We start from the raw sequence: 17,360 nt of genomic DNA, 5'->3' as shown, positions 1-17,360 counted from the left end.
TACGGCTCAGGGCTGGGCTACAATACAATACAGGTGCGCCAGGGTAGACTCCAGCAACGTAGAATAACCAACTTAACAAAACTGCTGACAGTTCTTCCATCTCTGGAGAAACAAGCTGTTAAACTGTCCCTTTCTCATCAGAAACATTAATCTCCGAAAGGGGTGTCCATTTTAAAACCAGAACCAGGGATGACTGATTTGCATTATGGATGTGGCAATTTACACATCAAGTAATCTCCACCAGACTGAATTCCCTGAGAGTAGAGATTGTCTCTCACTGTTATGTTCCCATTGCCTGCCAGATTCTGGCAGAGTGCTCTGGCTGACACTTATTCATTCAATAAATACCTTCTGAGATTCTCAATAAGTGCTCTTAATTAAGTGTAAGATACTTTTTCTGATGGCTGTGTTATATTGAAAAATAATTATTTTTAAATATGTCCATGAAATATTTTTAATAATGACTATTTGTTTATAATAGGCATTGAAGGTACGGCAAGCAGATATCACCAGAGAGACCGTTCAGAAAAGTGTCTGTGTTCTAAGCAAGCTGGTAAGGGACCAAGTAACCTGTTAATGTTAAACACTCATGGCAGCTTTTTATTTGATGATAAAGCATTATTAGAATGAGGAGAGGTTTATGAAAACAGTGATATATTAAAGTTAGAGGCTTATTGTTGATGCTCTTGCATCTCCTCTTTGCCTTTCAGCAGGTTCACTCTCATTTCCCCTCTGCCCAAAACTACTTAAGAGGGAGGAAATCTAATAGATCAGTTTTGGGGAAGGAGGTTGATACGTGAGCAAAATGAGGCATCTGATATATTTAATTTATCCAGCTTTGTTTTGTTCTCGAGACTGTAGATAAGTAATATTTTACTAAAATTCAAAGTATCGTAATTACTCAGATTTTATCGATGATACAAAAGTGCATGGCTCTTTGCAGTGAAAATTTGTATCCCTAGCTTGCTCTTTAAAAACTGAAAATGTGTGGGCTTCCCTGGTGGCGCAGTGGTTGAGAGTCCGCCTGCCGAGGCAGGGGACATGGGTTCGTGCCCCGGTCCGGGAAGATCCCACATGCCGTGGAGCGGCTGGGCCCGTGAGCCATGGCCTCTGAGCCTGCGCGTCCAGAGCCTGTGCTCCACAACCAGAGAGGCCACAACAGTGAGAGGCCTGCATACTGCAAAAAAAAAAACACAAAAAACTGAAAATGTTTGAGGAAAGGAAATGACATAATGAATTGTACTATAACAACACTTTAAAATTGTTTCTTCTCTGTACAGGTTGATCAGATGCAAGTTTATAATCATTTTAACTTTTTAGTTTTCAAAAGAAAATATATAGCATTTCTTATTTTTCATAGCTGTCTCTACTAAATCATTTGTGATGTCCCATTTGTATTATTAATGGGTTAATAACACCTTTACCAGTAACACCAGATGCCTAGTTCTACATGTAAAATATAGTCCCCCCACTTCTGTTTGTGGGAAAAAATATCTAGATATCTATCATATTAATTATCTTAGATCTATATGATTACTGAGTACAAATGTTTCTGCAGTTAACCTAACGCAAAACAGAATATTTCATTAGCCTAGTCACCAAAAAAACTATGGTTTTATTTAATTATTTCTTCTGCAGTTTTTCCAATTTCTTATATTCACAGACAATTTAAATGTAGCTTGCTTAGTACTAAGCTTTAAAAAAAAATCCTGAGTGAAAATAATTTAGTACTATGGACCTTACTAATAAGATTTTGAGGATCAGGATATTTGTTCCAAGAGAGTAATTTTTTGTTTGTTTTTTGGCTGCGTTGGATCTTCTTTGCTGCACGCGGGCTTTCTCTAGTTTGCAGCAAGCGGGGGCTGCTCTTCCTTGCGGTGCACGGGTTTCTCATTGCAGTGGCTTCTCTTGTTGCAGAGCACAGGCTCTAGGCGCGTGGGCTCAGTAGTTGTGGCTTGCGGACTCTAGAGCACAGGCTCAGTAGTTGTGTGCGTGGGCTTAGTTGCTCTGCGGCATATGGGATCTTCCCGGACCAGGGCTTGAACCCATGTCCCCTGCATAGGGGGGCGGATTCTTAACCACTGCGCCACCAGGGAAGTCCCAAGTAATTTTAAATATAGGGCAAGAATAGTCTCCTAGAAAAGGAATGGTTATAAAAGACCTCAATATCAGAAAATTGGTAAATTGCTAACCTGATTCCTGTACACAGTTTCTAGAAGGGTAGCCTGAAAAAATATACATCAGTGAATTATTGTTTTTTAATGCTGGACCAGATGACCAAAGTATAGGAGTGCTGGATATTGAATAAACACAACATGTTGAAAGGCTTCCTGAATAATTCTTCAAAGAACAGTAATAATAATAATAAGTGCCACTTATCAAGTGCCTATATGTCAAGTATTCTATACCAGGCACTTTTTAGGTATAGTTGTCATTTTAATCCTCGTAAGAAGAGAGATCTAAGTATTTATTGTTCTCATTTCACAAATAAAGATATATCTCAGAGAAAAAATGTCTAACTCTCATGAACATGTAACTGCTATGTGATAAAATTGGGGTGAAAAGCCAGTTTTATAAGACAGATAGAGCCAGCTCACACAAAAATGTTTGGTGGTTCATAGTGCATTTTAGTCTATATATAAAAATATATTTAGATAGAAATAATGATATATTAACCGGGATATTGGGGGAGAAAACTATTGCACTATTACTTGTTTTAACTAATTAGAGTATATATTCAGCATTAGTCTCTGCATCCTAAAAAGGACACAGAAACCAGAAAACATCTAGAACAGAACATAAAAGGATGGAAATGGTAGGAAGAAGGTTTTAAATAGAGAAATAAGAATTAAGGAGTAACTTTTTTCAGATATACAAAAGAATATTATATAGGATATTATAAAGGACACAGACTAGTTGTTTTAAGCCTCTATAGAGGGCAAAAAAAGGGGAAATGAAATTAAATTTAATCATGAATGTTCAACTGAATATAAGAATTAGTGCTATAAGGATTAAACGTTACTACAAGCTAGCAGAACAGTGTGCAGGATTACGATATGTTTTAAATTTTATGATAATGATGGCTAGCATTTAAGTGCTTTCTATATGCCAGATACTCTAGAAAGTGCTTTTACCTGTGTTATTTAATATGAGAAAGCCCCAGAAGATGTACTGTCTTTTCATATACCCATGTTCACATCAGTCAGCAGACGTGGAGAGGTTAAGTGCCCAGAGTTACGCGGCTGAGTGACTGGAGCAAGACCCAGGAGGTCTGTGCTCACTCTCAACCCCGGTGCTCTGAGTGGGTCAGGCACTTTGCAGCTGCAGTCCAGGAGCTAGAACAGTGACTTAATGTTCAGCTGTGAATAATAAGATACTAAAGTTGTCAGTAACTTTTTCCTTCTCGGTCTTTTCAAGTTAAAAAGTCGTGGGGTGTTTTTTTTTCTTTTTTTTAACTATTAAACTAATGGTAATTTCTCTTTTTCTTTAAGCCTCTCTATGGCTTACTGCAAGCAAAACTTCAACTCATTACGCATGCATATTTTGAAGAGAAGGATTTTTCCCAAATTTCCATTCTAAAGGTAACTTTATCCCCCCCCATAGATGTGTGTGAAGACAGATTGATGAATCAAGTAGATTTTTAATAGTGTGAGATAATCTTTTATTAGCTTAAGAAGGACATTCTTGTTTGAAAATAATACTGAAGAGCCAATGATCATCCCAAAATGTACAGTTCATACTTATTAAACTTAATGAAACCATCTTTTATTAGAAAATAATGATTGACAGTTGACTATGACATAAATGTTTCTGTTAATGGATAATAGCCCTTTCGCTATGGCATTTCTTCTCTACATTTGTTATGTTATTAATACACTGAACAGTATGTTTATATATCACATTTCTGGATCCTAACTCCCATACTAAAAAGCACAGAAAAACCACATTCCTACTTTACTGAAGATGGATAATATGTTTTTCTTGAGGCTGCCATGGATATATAGAACATGGATCTCTCCTGGATTCTAGTGAGAGTAGGACAGTTAGTTATTTAGCAAGGAAGTAGAGGAAATTTATGCTAGGAATCCGTACCACCATGGAAATGAATCAAGCTCTGATATGTAGAGGAAGAGAAGGAAGGATTGCTGGAAACTGGCAAGTTTCAGAGAGACAAAATTGCCTCAGTTAAAGAACCAATTTTCCCTTGGTCATCCTATTTCTAATTCAGTGTCTAAAATGATAGTAAAGTGTTCTAAACTGAATTTTTATTTTATAGGAGCTCTATGAACATATGAATAGTTCCCTGGGAGGAACTTCATTAGAAGGATCCCAGGTATATCTTGGTAAGTCACTTTTTTACAAGTCAGAAGAAATGCCCTCATTTCTTTTTGTTTGGCATGCTGAGTTGCATGTAAAACTTCATGATAAGCATTACGTTTCTATATGGGATCTAAATTCTCCAACATTTGATGCTGCTGCTTCCTTAAATATCTTCTTAGACAGTATTTGCATTAAGAAGGGTTGTAACATACTTGTATCAAAATTTACATCTATTAATTGTATAAGGAAAATTTCTGCTTTTCAGAGTAATAATGGAAGTTTATTTTCCTTACATTAATGCTGACCAGGTCAGTTGCCTGTCATAACACAGAGGGAGAGCAAGAGAGAGAGATCTGCTTATTAGCTCTTTTCTATTCTAAGATTTTTCAAGTTGAGGGTTTTATGCTATTTTGACAACCCAGAACATTCATTCGTGTGTTAGGCACTCAATAAATTTCCTTTTCATGTTTTAAAAAAATTGTTGATCACATAGTGATTTACACTTGCTCAATTCCCATTTTAGCATGATGTAGCCAAACCCTGGAACTTCACTTTTGCAATCCTGTGTGTAATGTAAGCTGGTTACAAAGCTCCTATTCTGAGAATATGTTTTTCTCTAAATTAATTTATCTTGTCTTAAGGCAGATGATCAGAGAAGATTGTGATTCAGAAATAGTAATCTGTGGGGTGTAGTGACCAAAAACCATGTTTAAATGATTGACTGCCACAGTAGTACAAGCTTCATAGTTTCTAAACTTGGGTAATTTGTAAGATGGCTGGAAAATGGGGAGGTGTTAGAGCTGCATGACCACAACACGAGCCACTAGCCACATGTGACTGTTTACATTTAGATTAGAATTAATAGAAATTAAATAAAATTTAAAAATCAGTTTGTTAGTCACACTTGCCATATTTCAAGTGCTCAGTGACCACATATGGCTACTCTATTGAACAGTGAAGATTTAGAACATTTTCATTATTGCAAAGTTCTATCACAGTGCTGTTTGACTGTTAACAGTATTTGATAAATTCTGATTATGTGTGTGTATAATGAGATATTACATAAATATTTAAATATTTGCATATTCCTACTTTTACCTGCCTTTCTTTTGAGGAGGTTAAAACTTTCTTTGACAAAAACAGTAGTTGGTAGTCATAGATTAGCTTTTTTTTTTTTTTTTACATTATAGGTTTATCTCCTCGAGATCTTGTGCTTCATTTTCGACACAAGGTATGATATGTTATTTAATTTATGACGTACTAAAATTACTTAACTGGGCAAATTCCATGAGCTGCATGGTCTAATGCAGAGCATGGCATAACTGTGTTTTAGGTTTTCTGAGACAGCTGTCAGTGATACAAAGTTGAAAGTGTTCGTAGTGCTTACATGGTAGAAATTTCTAAAAGTATACAAATAGTGTCATTTATTTCTGTACAGGATAGGATACTTTTTTCTATGGTTTTTGTAATTTTGGATATCATGAAATCAGAGTGGAAAAAAACTTCTTTTATTCACAGGATGTTGTGTATCGTTCCCTGTGCTATAGGACCTTGTTGTTTATCCATTCTCTATATAATAGCTTGCATCTACCAATCCCAGACTCCCAATTCACTCCTCCCCCACACACACGTGGCAACCACAGGTCTGTTCTCTATGTCTGTGAGTCTTTCATAGATAAGTTCATTTATGTCATATTTTAGATTCCACATATAAGTGATATCTATAGCATTTGTCTTTCTCTTTCTGAGTTACTTCACTTAGTATGATAATCTCTAGGTCCATCCATGTTGCTGCAAATGGCATTATTTCATTCTTTTTTATGGCTGAGTAGTATTCCATTGTATATGTATACCACATCTAAAAGAAACATGTTTTTATCTTGCAGAGTATTTTATATGTTGCCCTGAGAGTGAAACATTTTCCAGTAAAATATCTATGCTTATATCTTTTGATCTTTATTCTTGAGGCGTCTGTTGACTGGGACATACACACATTGATCATTCACTTGACAGCTGTAATGAGTATCTGCTCTGTGAATGCCCTGGACATCCAGAAGTAAATGAATAGTACCTTAACTTTAAGGAGCTTGCAGATATTTCAAGCAAAAATGGCGCAACTTATTCCGAAAAGTGCAATTTGATAGCAATTTAAGTGGTATTCACATTTTTAGAGGACACAGGAATTTCTCAGTATAAGTTCATAATTTTCAATGTAGTGTTTAAAGCTCTAGAATTATTTAATATTATTGATTCAATGATACATGGTTATGTTTGAGGAGAGGCAAAGGCAAATGAAAAATAGGCTTGAGTTTCTTATTTTGATAGTTTTTTTTTTCTTTCTTCAGGTCCTAATCCTGTTTAAACTAATTCTTCTTGAAAAGAAGGTAAGATTTGAATGTTTAGAATATTTAATATTTATTGACATTTCTTAAATACTATATAAAATTGAAACTAATGATAAAGTATAAATTAAGACTTTTTTGGCCATAAAAGTACAGTGGGCTAAAGCACATATTTTTGTCCACTACTATAGAAGTGTAAATTCATGCAGTCTCTTCTGGGGGCAATTTGATAGTATTCAGTTATCAGAATGGTTTTGACTATAGATAACAGAAAGTTCTCTTGATGGATTGATTGATTGCCATGCCGTGCCATGCGGCATGAGGGATCTTAGTTACCCTACCAGGGATCAAACCCATACCCCCTAGAGTGGAAGCACAGAGTCTTAACCACTGGTCCACCAAGGAAGTCCCGAAAACTCAATTTAAATTGACTTAAAAAATAAGGAAATGTATTGGCTCGCTTCAGACTTCAGAGTGGATTGACTGAATGGTTTGACAATGTATTTAAATACCTAGATTTTTTCCATCTCTTTGTTCTGTGGTCCACAGTGCTTGCTTTATCTTGAGCCTAACTTCCCTTGTAGTGTAGGATAACTGCCAACAGTAATTGAACTATGTGCTTCCTTAGCTATAACTGGTGGCAGAGATAATACCTCTTCGCAAACCATTTAATAAGGATTCTTCCTGTCAATTCCTTTGGGCCTATGAGGCCATGTGCCTACCCAGAACCAATAATTGGTGCCAAAGAAATGCCTGTACTGATTGGCTTAAACCTGGGTTCCAGACCACTCTCTAGTACAAAGGGATGAGATTGCAATGATTTTAGATCAAAGATTTAGATGAGGGATTTTATACCAAGAGTCTACACACTAGGCCCCAGGGCCAAATCTGGTCTACCACCTATTGTAAATAAAGTTTTATTGGAACATAGTTACAGCCATTCTTTTCCTTATTGTTTATGGCTGCTTTTGCATTACAGTGGAAGAGTTGAGTAGTTGGGACAGAGACCAAATGGCCCACAAATGAAAAATGCTTACTATCTGACCCTCTATAGAGAAGTTTGCTGACCTCTGGTTTAGAGTAATCAGGAGCCATCCCTGGATCTGTGGCCAGTTGTATACACTGTGTTACTGTGCTCAGTAAAGTAGGGTGGAATGGATATTGGAGAGTCAGCCATTCACAATATCCAGTATATTTTGTTTCCATAAAAATGTTTATCCGTTTGGCCCAGTAATTGTTCTCTTAGAGGTTTAATTTCCAGAATTAATCTTAGTTGATGCAAAGCTCTATCTAAGAGATTCTTTCAGTCATTTTTAATAATGAATTATCAGTGACTAAGTAAGTATTGATTTATTTTGTATATAATTTCCAAACAACAAAAAAGATTCTGGGTGGGTTTTTTTAATTGTTGTAAAGATGTTTCATGGCATGTTAAGTGAAAAAAGTTTGCCCAGCTACATATCAAGCCCATGATTCCAATTTTATAATTAAATATATATTAATTGAAAAGAGTAGGAGGAAAGACAGCAACAGCTTGGTGAGAATATTGGCTATATTTTTAAGAAGGAAATACACTTTTCTGTATTCTAGCTTTCTGGATGAATATGTATTCTTTCTTCAAACAGAAAAAAAGTAAATTTTTAAAAAGTGAATGAAACTAACATGTCCTAGTACAGTGTTTCAACCTTTCAAAATAGTTTATACTTGTAAAATACACATAACATATAATTAACCATCTTAACTATTTTTAAGTGTACAGTTTCATGGTGTTAAGTATGTTCCTGTTGTTGTACTATTATCATCCATCTTTAAAACTCTTTTCATTGTGCAAAACTGAAACTCTGTACCCATTAAACACTAACTCCTCCTTCTCCCTTTCTCCCACCTGCTGGCAACCACCCTTCTACTTTCTGTCTCTATGAATTGGGCTACTCTAGGTTCCTCATATAAATGAAATCATAAGTGTTTCTTTTTGTGACTGGCTTATTTCACTTAGCATAGTGTCCTCAAGGTTCATCCATGTACAACAGATGTCCGAATTTCCTCCCTTTTTAAGGATGAATAATATTCCATGTATGTACATACCACATTTTGGCTGTCATGAATAATGCTGCTGTGAACATGGGTCTATGTATGTCTCTTCAAGACCTTGCTTTCAGTTTTTTGGAGTGTATACCCAGAAGTGGTATTGCTGGATCACATGGTAGTTCTATTTTTAATTGTTTGAGGAATTGCCATCTTTTCCACAGTAGCTACATCACTTTACATTCCTAATAACAGCGCATAAGTGTTCGATTTATTCTCATCCTCTCCAACACTGGTTATTTTCAGGTTTTTTGATAGTAGCCATCCCTAATAGGTATGAGGTGATATCTCCTGGGTTTGATTTGCATTTTCCTAATGATTAGTTATGTTGAGCACCTTTTCATGTGCTTTTTGGCCACTTGCATATCTTCCTTGTAGAAATGTGTATCCAAGTCCTTTGCCCATTTTTAATCAGGTTTGTTATTTTTGTTGTTGAGTTGTAGGTTTCAAACTTTTTATTGCAACCCATAATAAAAAATGTTTTTCATTGAAACTTAGAGCACATGTGGATACATGTATCAGAAACAAAATTTTGCAAAATAATATTTAGCCTAGCCACATGCAGTGGCATTTATGATCAAGTAGACTTTATTTAATGTGGCAAATCACAGGTACACACTTTTTATATTGATTTAATAAAGTAAGGACATCTTTTAATGCAGTCTTGGTTTCTCTGTACTTGCAAAGCATTCAAATAAGCAATGTGTAAGGAGAGCACAGGAGATTATGGATGTTACGCTTTACTGGATATCACTTAGTGCCACTAAATGATTTAATGGTTTAAAAAAAGAAAAAACTCTCACCTGAGCAACTACATGCTTGTTTTTTTCCTCTAATTTAATTATCACCAGCATTAGTTATAGTGCACTATCTAACTGAACCCTGTTCCAGATTAATTTTTGTCAGTTTTTATTCTGAAAAATGTCAAACCTACAGGAAAGTTGATAGAGTAATATATAATGAACACTTTTATACCCTTCATCTGTGTTTATGAGTTGTTAACATTTTGCTTTTGCATTACATTGTTTTATATGTGTTCATTTTTCTCCCTGAATCATAATAATTTTAAAGTAATTTGTAGACACCGTGGTACTTCATCCCTAAATACTTTAGGACAGCAGTCCCCAACCTTTTTGGCACCAGGGACCAGTTTCACGGAAGACTGTATTTCCATGGATCGGAGGCGGGGGCAGGGGGGATGGTTCAGGCAGTAATGCGAGCGATGGGGAGCGATGGGGAGTGGCATATGAAGCTTTCCTCGCTCGCCGGCCGCTCACCTCCTGCTGTGCAGCCCAATTCCTAACACGCCCTGGATATATTTCTTAAGAATAAGGGTACATTCCTACAGACAAAATATCATTTTCACATTCAAGAAATTTAACATTGATATAATAAATGCTATCTAATGTACAGTCCATTTTCACATTTCCCCAGATGTCATAATAATGTCCTATAAGCTGGTTGCTTTTCTTAATCTGGAGACCAAGGATCATTTATTGCATTGTTAGCTTTCTTTAATCTCAAACAGTGCCACCACCTCGCTCTTTTTTTGTTTCTCTTTGTTTTTATGACATTGGCCTTTTAATTTTTTTTTTTTTAAGAATCCATATTAGTTGCATTATAATATTAGATTTGTCTGATTGTTGTCACTAGTTTCAGATTAAATTTTTTTGGCAAGAATACAGGTGGTGGTGTGTCCTTCTCAGGGCATCACATCAGGAGCCCCATAACTGTTTGTATTATTGGCAATGTGAAATTTGATGATCTGATTCAGGTGGTGGTTGCCAGGTTTCTTTAAATTAGGTACTTGTTTTTTCTCTTTGCAATTAATAGGTAAACTGTGGGTTGATAAATTTGAAGATATGTGGATATCCTGTTGCCCAACAACCTTTCACAATAGTTTTAGCATCCATTGGTAATTTTTACCTGAACCATGATAGATGGCTTGGTGATTTTCTGATTCTATCATAAATTCTGTATGTTTTAGCTGTTACACTTCTGTAAAGAAGAGTTTTCCCCTCTCCCTTCTTTTCTTTTTTCTTGTTTTAAAGTATCATTGTGGACTGATGGATTTTCTGATTTAATTTTGATTGACTCCATTTCAGGTTCTCTTTTATATTTCTCCAGTGAATAAATTGGTGGGTGCCCTGATGACAGTGTTATCCCTTTTTCCAGGTAAGAGCGTAGTGGTTTCTACTCTACCTTTTTATAATTTGTCCTGGACCTTTTTTAAAAAAATTAATTTATTTATTTTTGGCTGCATTGGGTCTTTGTTGCTGCGCGCGAGGTTTCCTTAGTTGCGGAGAGTGGGGGCTACTCTTCATTGCGGTGCGTGGGCTTATCATTGTGGTGGCTTCTCTTGTTGCAGAGCACGGCTCTAGGTGTGCGAGCTTCAGTAGTTGTGGCACATGGGCTCAGTAGTTGTGGTGCCGGGCTTAGTTGCTCAGCGGCATGGTGGATCTTTCGGGACCAGGGCTTGAACCCGTGTCCCCTGCATTAGCAGGTGGCTTCTTAACCATTGTACCACCAAGGAAGCCCTGTCCTGGACTTTGTTTTTTTAAATATTTATTTATTTTTATTTTTTTGAATTTTATTTTATTTTTTATACAGCAGGTTCTTATTAGTTATCTATTTTATACATATTAGTATGTATACTTATTTATTTTTGGCTGCATTGGGTCTTCGTTGCTACCCGCGGGCTTTCTGTAGTTGTGGTGAGCAGGGGTTATTCTTCGTTGTAGTGCGCGGGCTTCTCATTCCAGTGGCTTCTCTTATTACAGACCATGGGCTCTAGGCACGCGGGCTTCATAGTTGTGGCACATGGGCTCAGTAGTTGTGGCTCGCAGGCTCTTGAGTGCAGGCTCAGTAGTTGTGGCACACGGGCTTAGTTGCTCCACTGCATGTGGGATCTTCCTTGACCAGAGCTCAACTCCATGTCCCCTGCATTGGTAGGCGGATTCTTAACCACTGCTCCACCAGGGAAGTCCATGAACCTTTTTTTTTTGTCCATGAACCTTTGAATGATAAAATTTTCAAGGAAAAAGTGGTTAGGGTTACCATTCTATTTTTTTTTTCTCCAGAAGTTTATTTATTTTTATTTTTTAAAAAAATATTTACTTATTTGGCTGCACTGGGTCTTAGTTGCAGCACGTTGGATCTTTGTTGCAGCACACGGGATCTTTTAGTTGAGACATGGGGTAATCGTTTTTTTAATTAATTAATTTTTAAAAAAATTATTTTATTTTTGTCTGTGTTGGGTCTTCGTTGCTGCGCACGGGCTTTCCCTAGTTGCGGCGAGCATGGGCTACTCTTCATTGTGGTGCACAGGCTTCTCATTGCGGTGGATTCTCTTGTTGCAGAGCACAGTCTCTAGGTACACAGGCTTCAGTAGTTGTGGCTCACGGGTTCTAGAGTGCAGGCTCAGTAGTTGTGGCACATGGGCTTAGTTGCTCCATGGCATGTGGGATCTTTCTGGACCAGAGCTCGAACCTGTGTCCACTGCATTGGCAGGCAAATTCTTAACCACTGTGCCACCAGGGAAGCGACATGAGGGAATCTATTAACTGTGGCATGTGGGATCTAGTTCCCTGACATTTTCACTTTGGCCATAGGTTTCTCTTTTGTCTGACATTTTCTTTCCTCTCTCGTTTTTTTTTTAAATTTATTTTTTTATAAGCAGGTTATTATTAGACATCAATTATATACACATCAGTGTATACATGTCAATCCCAATCTCCCAATTCATCACACCAACACCACACCACCCCTCGCTGCTTTCCCCGCCTTGGTGTCCATACATTTGTTCTCTACATCTGTGTCTCTATTTCTGCCCAGCAAACTGGTTCATCTGTACCATCTTTCTAGGTTCCGCATATATGTGTTAATATACAATATTTGTTTTTCTCTTTCTGACTTACTTCACTCTGTATGACAGTCTCTAGATCCACACAAGTCTCTACAAATGACCCAATTTCGTTCCTCTTTATGGCTAATATACCATTGTATATATGTACCACATATTCTTTATCCATTCGTCTGTCGATGGGCATTTAGGTTGCTTCCATGACCTGGCTGTTGTAAATAGTGCTGCAATGAACATTGGGGTGCATGTGTCTTTTTGAATTATGGTTTTCTCTGGATATATGCCCAGGAGTGGAATTGCTGGGTCATATGCTAATTCTATTTTTAATTTTTTAAGGAAGCTCCATACTGTTCTCCATAATGGCTGTATCAATTTACATTCCCACCAACAGTGCAAGAGAGTTCCCTTTTCTCCACACCCTCTCCAGCATTTGTTGTTTGTAGTTTTCCTGATGATGCCCATGCTAACTGGTGTGAGGTGATACCTCATTGCATTTCTCTAATAATTAGTGATGTTGAGCTGCTTTTCATGTGCCTCTTGGTCATCTGTACGTCTTCTTTGGAGAAATGTCTATTTAGGTCTTCTGCCCATTTTTGGATTGGGTTGTTCGTATTTTTAATATTGAGCTGCATGAGCTATTTATTTATATATTTTGGAGATTAATCCTTTGTCCATTGATTTGTTTGCAAATATTTTCTCCCATTCTGAATGTTGTCTTTTGCTCTTGTTTGTGGTTTCCTTTGCTGTGCAAAAGCTTTTAAGTTTCATTAGGTCCCATTTGTTTATTTTTGTTTTTATTTCCATTACTCTAGGAAGTGGATCAAAAAAAGATCTTGCTGTGATTTATGTCAAAGAGTGTTCTTCCTATGTTTTCCTCTGAGTTTTACAGTGTCCAGTCTTACATTTAGGTCTCTACTCCATTTTGAGTTTAGTTTTGTGTATGGTGTTAGGGAGTGTTCTAATTTCATTCTTTTACATGTAGCTGTACAGTTTTCCCAGCACCACTTATTGAAGAGACTGTCTTTTCTCCATTGTGTATCCTTGCCTCGTTTGTCATAGATTAGTTGACTGTAGGTGCGTGGGTTTATCTCTGTGCTTTCTATCCTGTTCCATTGATCTATATTTCTGTTTATGTGCCAGTACCATATTGTCTTGATTACTGTAGCTTTGTAGTACAGTCTGAAGTCAGGGAGTCTGATTCCTCCAGCTCTGTTTTTTTCCCCTCAAGACTGCTTTGGCTATTCATGGTCTTTTGTATCTCCATACAAATTTTAAGATTTTTTGTTCTAGTTCTGTAAAAAATGCCGTTGGTAATTTGATAGGGATTGCACTGAATCTGTAGATTGCTTTGGGTAGTATAGTCATTTTCACATTATTGATTCTTCCAATCTAAGAACATGGTATATCTCTCCATCTGTTTGTATTATCTTTAATTTCTTTCATCAGTGTCTTATACTTTGCTGCATACAGGTCTTTTGTCTCATTAGGTAGGTTTATTCCTAGCTATTTTATTCTTTTTGTTGCAATGGTAAATGGGAGTGTTTCCTTAATTTCTCTTTCAGATTTTTCATCATTAGTTTATAGGAATGCAAGATATTTCTGTGCATTAATTTTGTATCCTGCAGCTTTACCAAATTCATTGATTAGCTCTAGTAGTTTTCTGGTGGCATCCTTAGGATTCTGTATGTATAGTATCATGTCATCTGCAAACAGTGACAGTTTTACTTCTTTTCCAATTTGTATTCCTTTTATTTCTTTTTCTTCTCTGATTGCCATGGCTGGGACTTCCAAAACTATGTTGAATAAGTGGCAAGGCTGGACATCCTTGTCTTGTTCCTTATCTTAGAGGAAATGCTTTCAGTTTTTCACCATTGAGAATGATGTTTGCTATGGGCTTGTCGTATATGGCCTTTATTATGTTGAAGTAGGTTCCCTCTATGCCCACTTTCTGGAGAGTTTCTTTCATAAATGGGTGTTGAATTTTGTCAAAAGCTTTTTCTGCATCTATTGAGATGATCATATGGTTTTTATTCTTCAACTTGTTAATATGGTGTATCACATTGATTGATTTGCATATATTGAAGAATCCTTGCATCCCTGGGATAAATTCCACTCAATCATGGGGGTGTTGGTCACTTAACATCCTTTTAATTTGTTGTTGGGTTCTGTTTGCTAGTATTTTGTTGAGGATTTCTGCATCTATATTCATCAGTGATATTGGTCTGTAATTTTTTTTTTGTGGTACGCGGGCCTCTCACTGTTGTGGCCTCTCCCGTTGCGGAGCACAGGCTCCGGACGCGCAGGATCAGTGGCCATGGCTCACGGGCCCAACCGCTCCGCGGCATGTGGGATCCTCCCGGACCGGGGAACGAACCCGCATCCCCTGCATAGGCAGGCCGACTCTCAACCACTGCACCACCAGGGAAGCCCCCTCTGCAGTTTTTTGGAAGAGTTTGAGAAGCATGGGTGTTAGCTCTTCTCTAAATGTTTGATAGAATTCACCTGTGAAGCCATCTGATCCTGGACTTGTGTTAGTTGGAAGATTTTTAATCACAGTTTCAATTTCATTACTTGTGATTGGTCTGTTCATTTCTGCGGTGTCTCTTGTAACATCTCCTTTTTCATTTCTGATTTTATTGATCTGAGTCCTCTCCCTCTTTTTCTTCATGAGTCTGGCTAATGGTTTATCAATTTTGTTTATCTTCTCAAAGAACCAGCTTTTAGTTTTATTGATCTTTGCTATTGTTTTCTTTGTTTCTATTTCATTTATTTCTGCTCTGATCTTTATGATTTCTTTCCTTCTGCTAACTTTGGGTTTTGTTTGTTCTTCTTTCTCTAGTTCCTTTAGGTGTAAGGTTAGATTGTTTATTTGAGATGTTTCTTGTTTCTTTTTTGTTTGTTTGTTTCTTGTTTCTTGATGTAGGATTGTATAGCTATAAACTTCCCTCTTAGAACTGCTTTTGCTGCATCCCATGGGTTTTGGATCGTTGTGTTTTCATTGTCATGTGTCTCTAGGTATTTTTTGATTTCCTCTTTGATTTCTTCAGTGATCTCTTGGTTATTTAGTAACGTATTGTTTAGCCTCCATGTGTTTGTGTTTTTTACCTTTGTTTCCCTGTAATTGATTTCTGATCTCATAGCCTTGTGGTCAGAAAAGATGCTTGATATGATTTCAATTTTCTTAAATTTACTGAGGCTTGATTTGTGACCCAAGATGTGATCTATGCTGGAGAATGTTCCGTGCGCACTTGAGAAGAAAGCGTAATCTCCTGTTTTTGGATGGAATGTCCTATAAATATCAATTAAATCTATCTGGTCTACTGTGTCATTTAAAGGTTGTGTTTCCTTATTAATTTTCTGTCTGACTGATCTGTCCACTGGTGTAAGTGAGGTGTTAAAGTCCCCGACTGTTATTGTTACTGTCGATTTCCTCTTTTACAGCTGTTAGCAGTTGCCTTATGTGTTGAGGTGCTCCTAGGTTGGTTGCATATATATTTATAATTGTTATATCTTCTTCTTGGATTGATCCCTTGATCATCATGTAGTGTCCTTCCTTGTCTCTTGTAACATTCTTTATTTTAAAGTCTATTTTATCTGATATGAGTATTGCTACTCCAGCTTTCTTTTGATTTCCATTTGCATGGAATATCTTTTTACATCCCCTCACTTTCAGTCTGTATGTATCCCTAGGTCTGAAGTGGGTCTCTTGTAGACATCATATATGTGGGTCTTGTTTTTGTATCCATTCAGCAAGCCTTTGTCTTTTGGTTGGGACTTTTAATCCATTCACATTAAGGTAATTATTGATATATATGTTCCTATGACCATTTTCTTAATTGTTTTGGGTTTGTTTCTGTAAGTCCTTTTCTTCTCTTGTGTTTCCCACTTAGCAAAGTTCCGTTAGCGTTTGTTGTTGAGCTGGTTTGGTGGTGCTGAAATCTCTTAGCTTTTGCTTGTCTGTAAAGCTTTTGATTTCTCTGTGGAATCTGAATGAGATCCTTGCCAGGTAGAGTAGTCTTGGTTGTAGGTTCTTTCCTTTCAACACTTCAAATATGTAGTGCCACTCCCTGCTGGCTTGTAGAGTTTCTGCTGAGAAATCAGCTGTTAATGTTTCATGAATTCCCTTGTATGCTATTTGTCATTTTTCCCTTGTTGCTTTTAATAATTTTTCTTTGTCTTTAATTTTTGTCAACTTGATTACTATGTGTCTCAGTGTGTTTCTCCCTGTGTCTATCCTGCCTGGGACTCTCTGCACTTCCTGGACTTGGGTGGCTATTTCCTTTTCCATGTTAGGGAAGTTTTTGACTATAACCTCTTCAAATAATTTTTCAGGTCCTTTCTCTCTCTCTTCTCCTTCTGGGACCCCTATTATGCGAATGTTACTGCGTTTAATGTTGTCCCAGAGGTCTCTTGGACTGTCTTCATTTCTTTTCATTCTTTTTTCTTTATTCTGTTCCACAGCAGTGAATTCCACCATTCTGTCTTCCAGGTCATTTATCCGTTCTTCTGCCTCAGTTATTCTACTATTGATTCCTTCTAGTGTATTTTTCATTTCAGTTACTGTATTGTTCATCTCTGTTTGCTCCTTAATTCTTCTAGGTCTTTGTTAAACATTTCTTGCATCTTCTCGATCTTTGCCTCCATTCTTTTTCTGAGGTCCTGGATCATCTTCACTATCATCATTCTGAATTCTTTTTCTGGAAGGTTGCCTATTTCCACTTCATGTAATTGTTTTTCTGGGGTTTTATTTT

The 17,360-nt window shown here is 36.9% G+C and overlaps 1 protein-coding gene across 1 annotated transcript in view; it reads left to right on the top strand.

Annotated features, from left to right (window-relative positions):
* AVL9 (AVL9 cell migration associated) overlaps window positions 1-17,360 on the top strand; it is a 56,977-nt gene that overhangs the window by 21,343 nt on the left and 18,274 nt on the right. Inside the window, exons 4-9 of the mRNA XM_060156871.1 lie at window positions 482-553; window positions 3,492-3,581; window positions 4,277-4,343; window positions 5,511-5,551; window positions 6,666-6,704; window positions 10,853-10,922. Coding sequence (XP_060012854.1) covers window positions 482-553; window positions 3,492-3,581; window positions 4,277-4,343; window positions 5,511-5,551; window positions 6,666-6,704; window positions 10,853-10,922 — 379 coding nt within the window. The remainder of the gene's footprint in view (window positions 1-481; window positions 554-3,491; window positions 3,582-4,276; window positions 4,344-5,510; window positions 5,552-6,665; window positions 6,705-10,852; window positions 10,923-17,360) is intronic.

The sequence above is a fragment of the Lagenorhynchus albirostris genome, chromosome 8, assembly GCF_949774975.1.
Source record: "Lagenorhynchus albirostris chromosome 8, mLagAlb1.1, whole genome shotgun sequence".
Taxonomy (NCBI): Eukaryota; Metazoa; Chordata; class Mammalia; order Artiodactyla; family Delphinidae; genus Lagenorhynchus; species Lagenorhynchus albirostris.
This window is presented reverse-complemented; position numbering and strand designations above follow the sequence as displayed.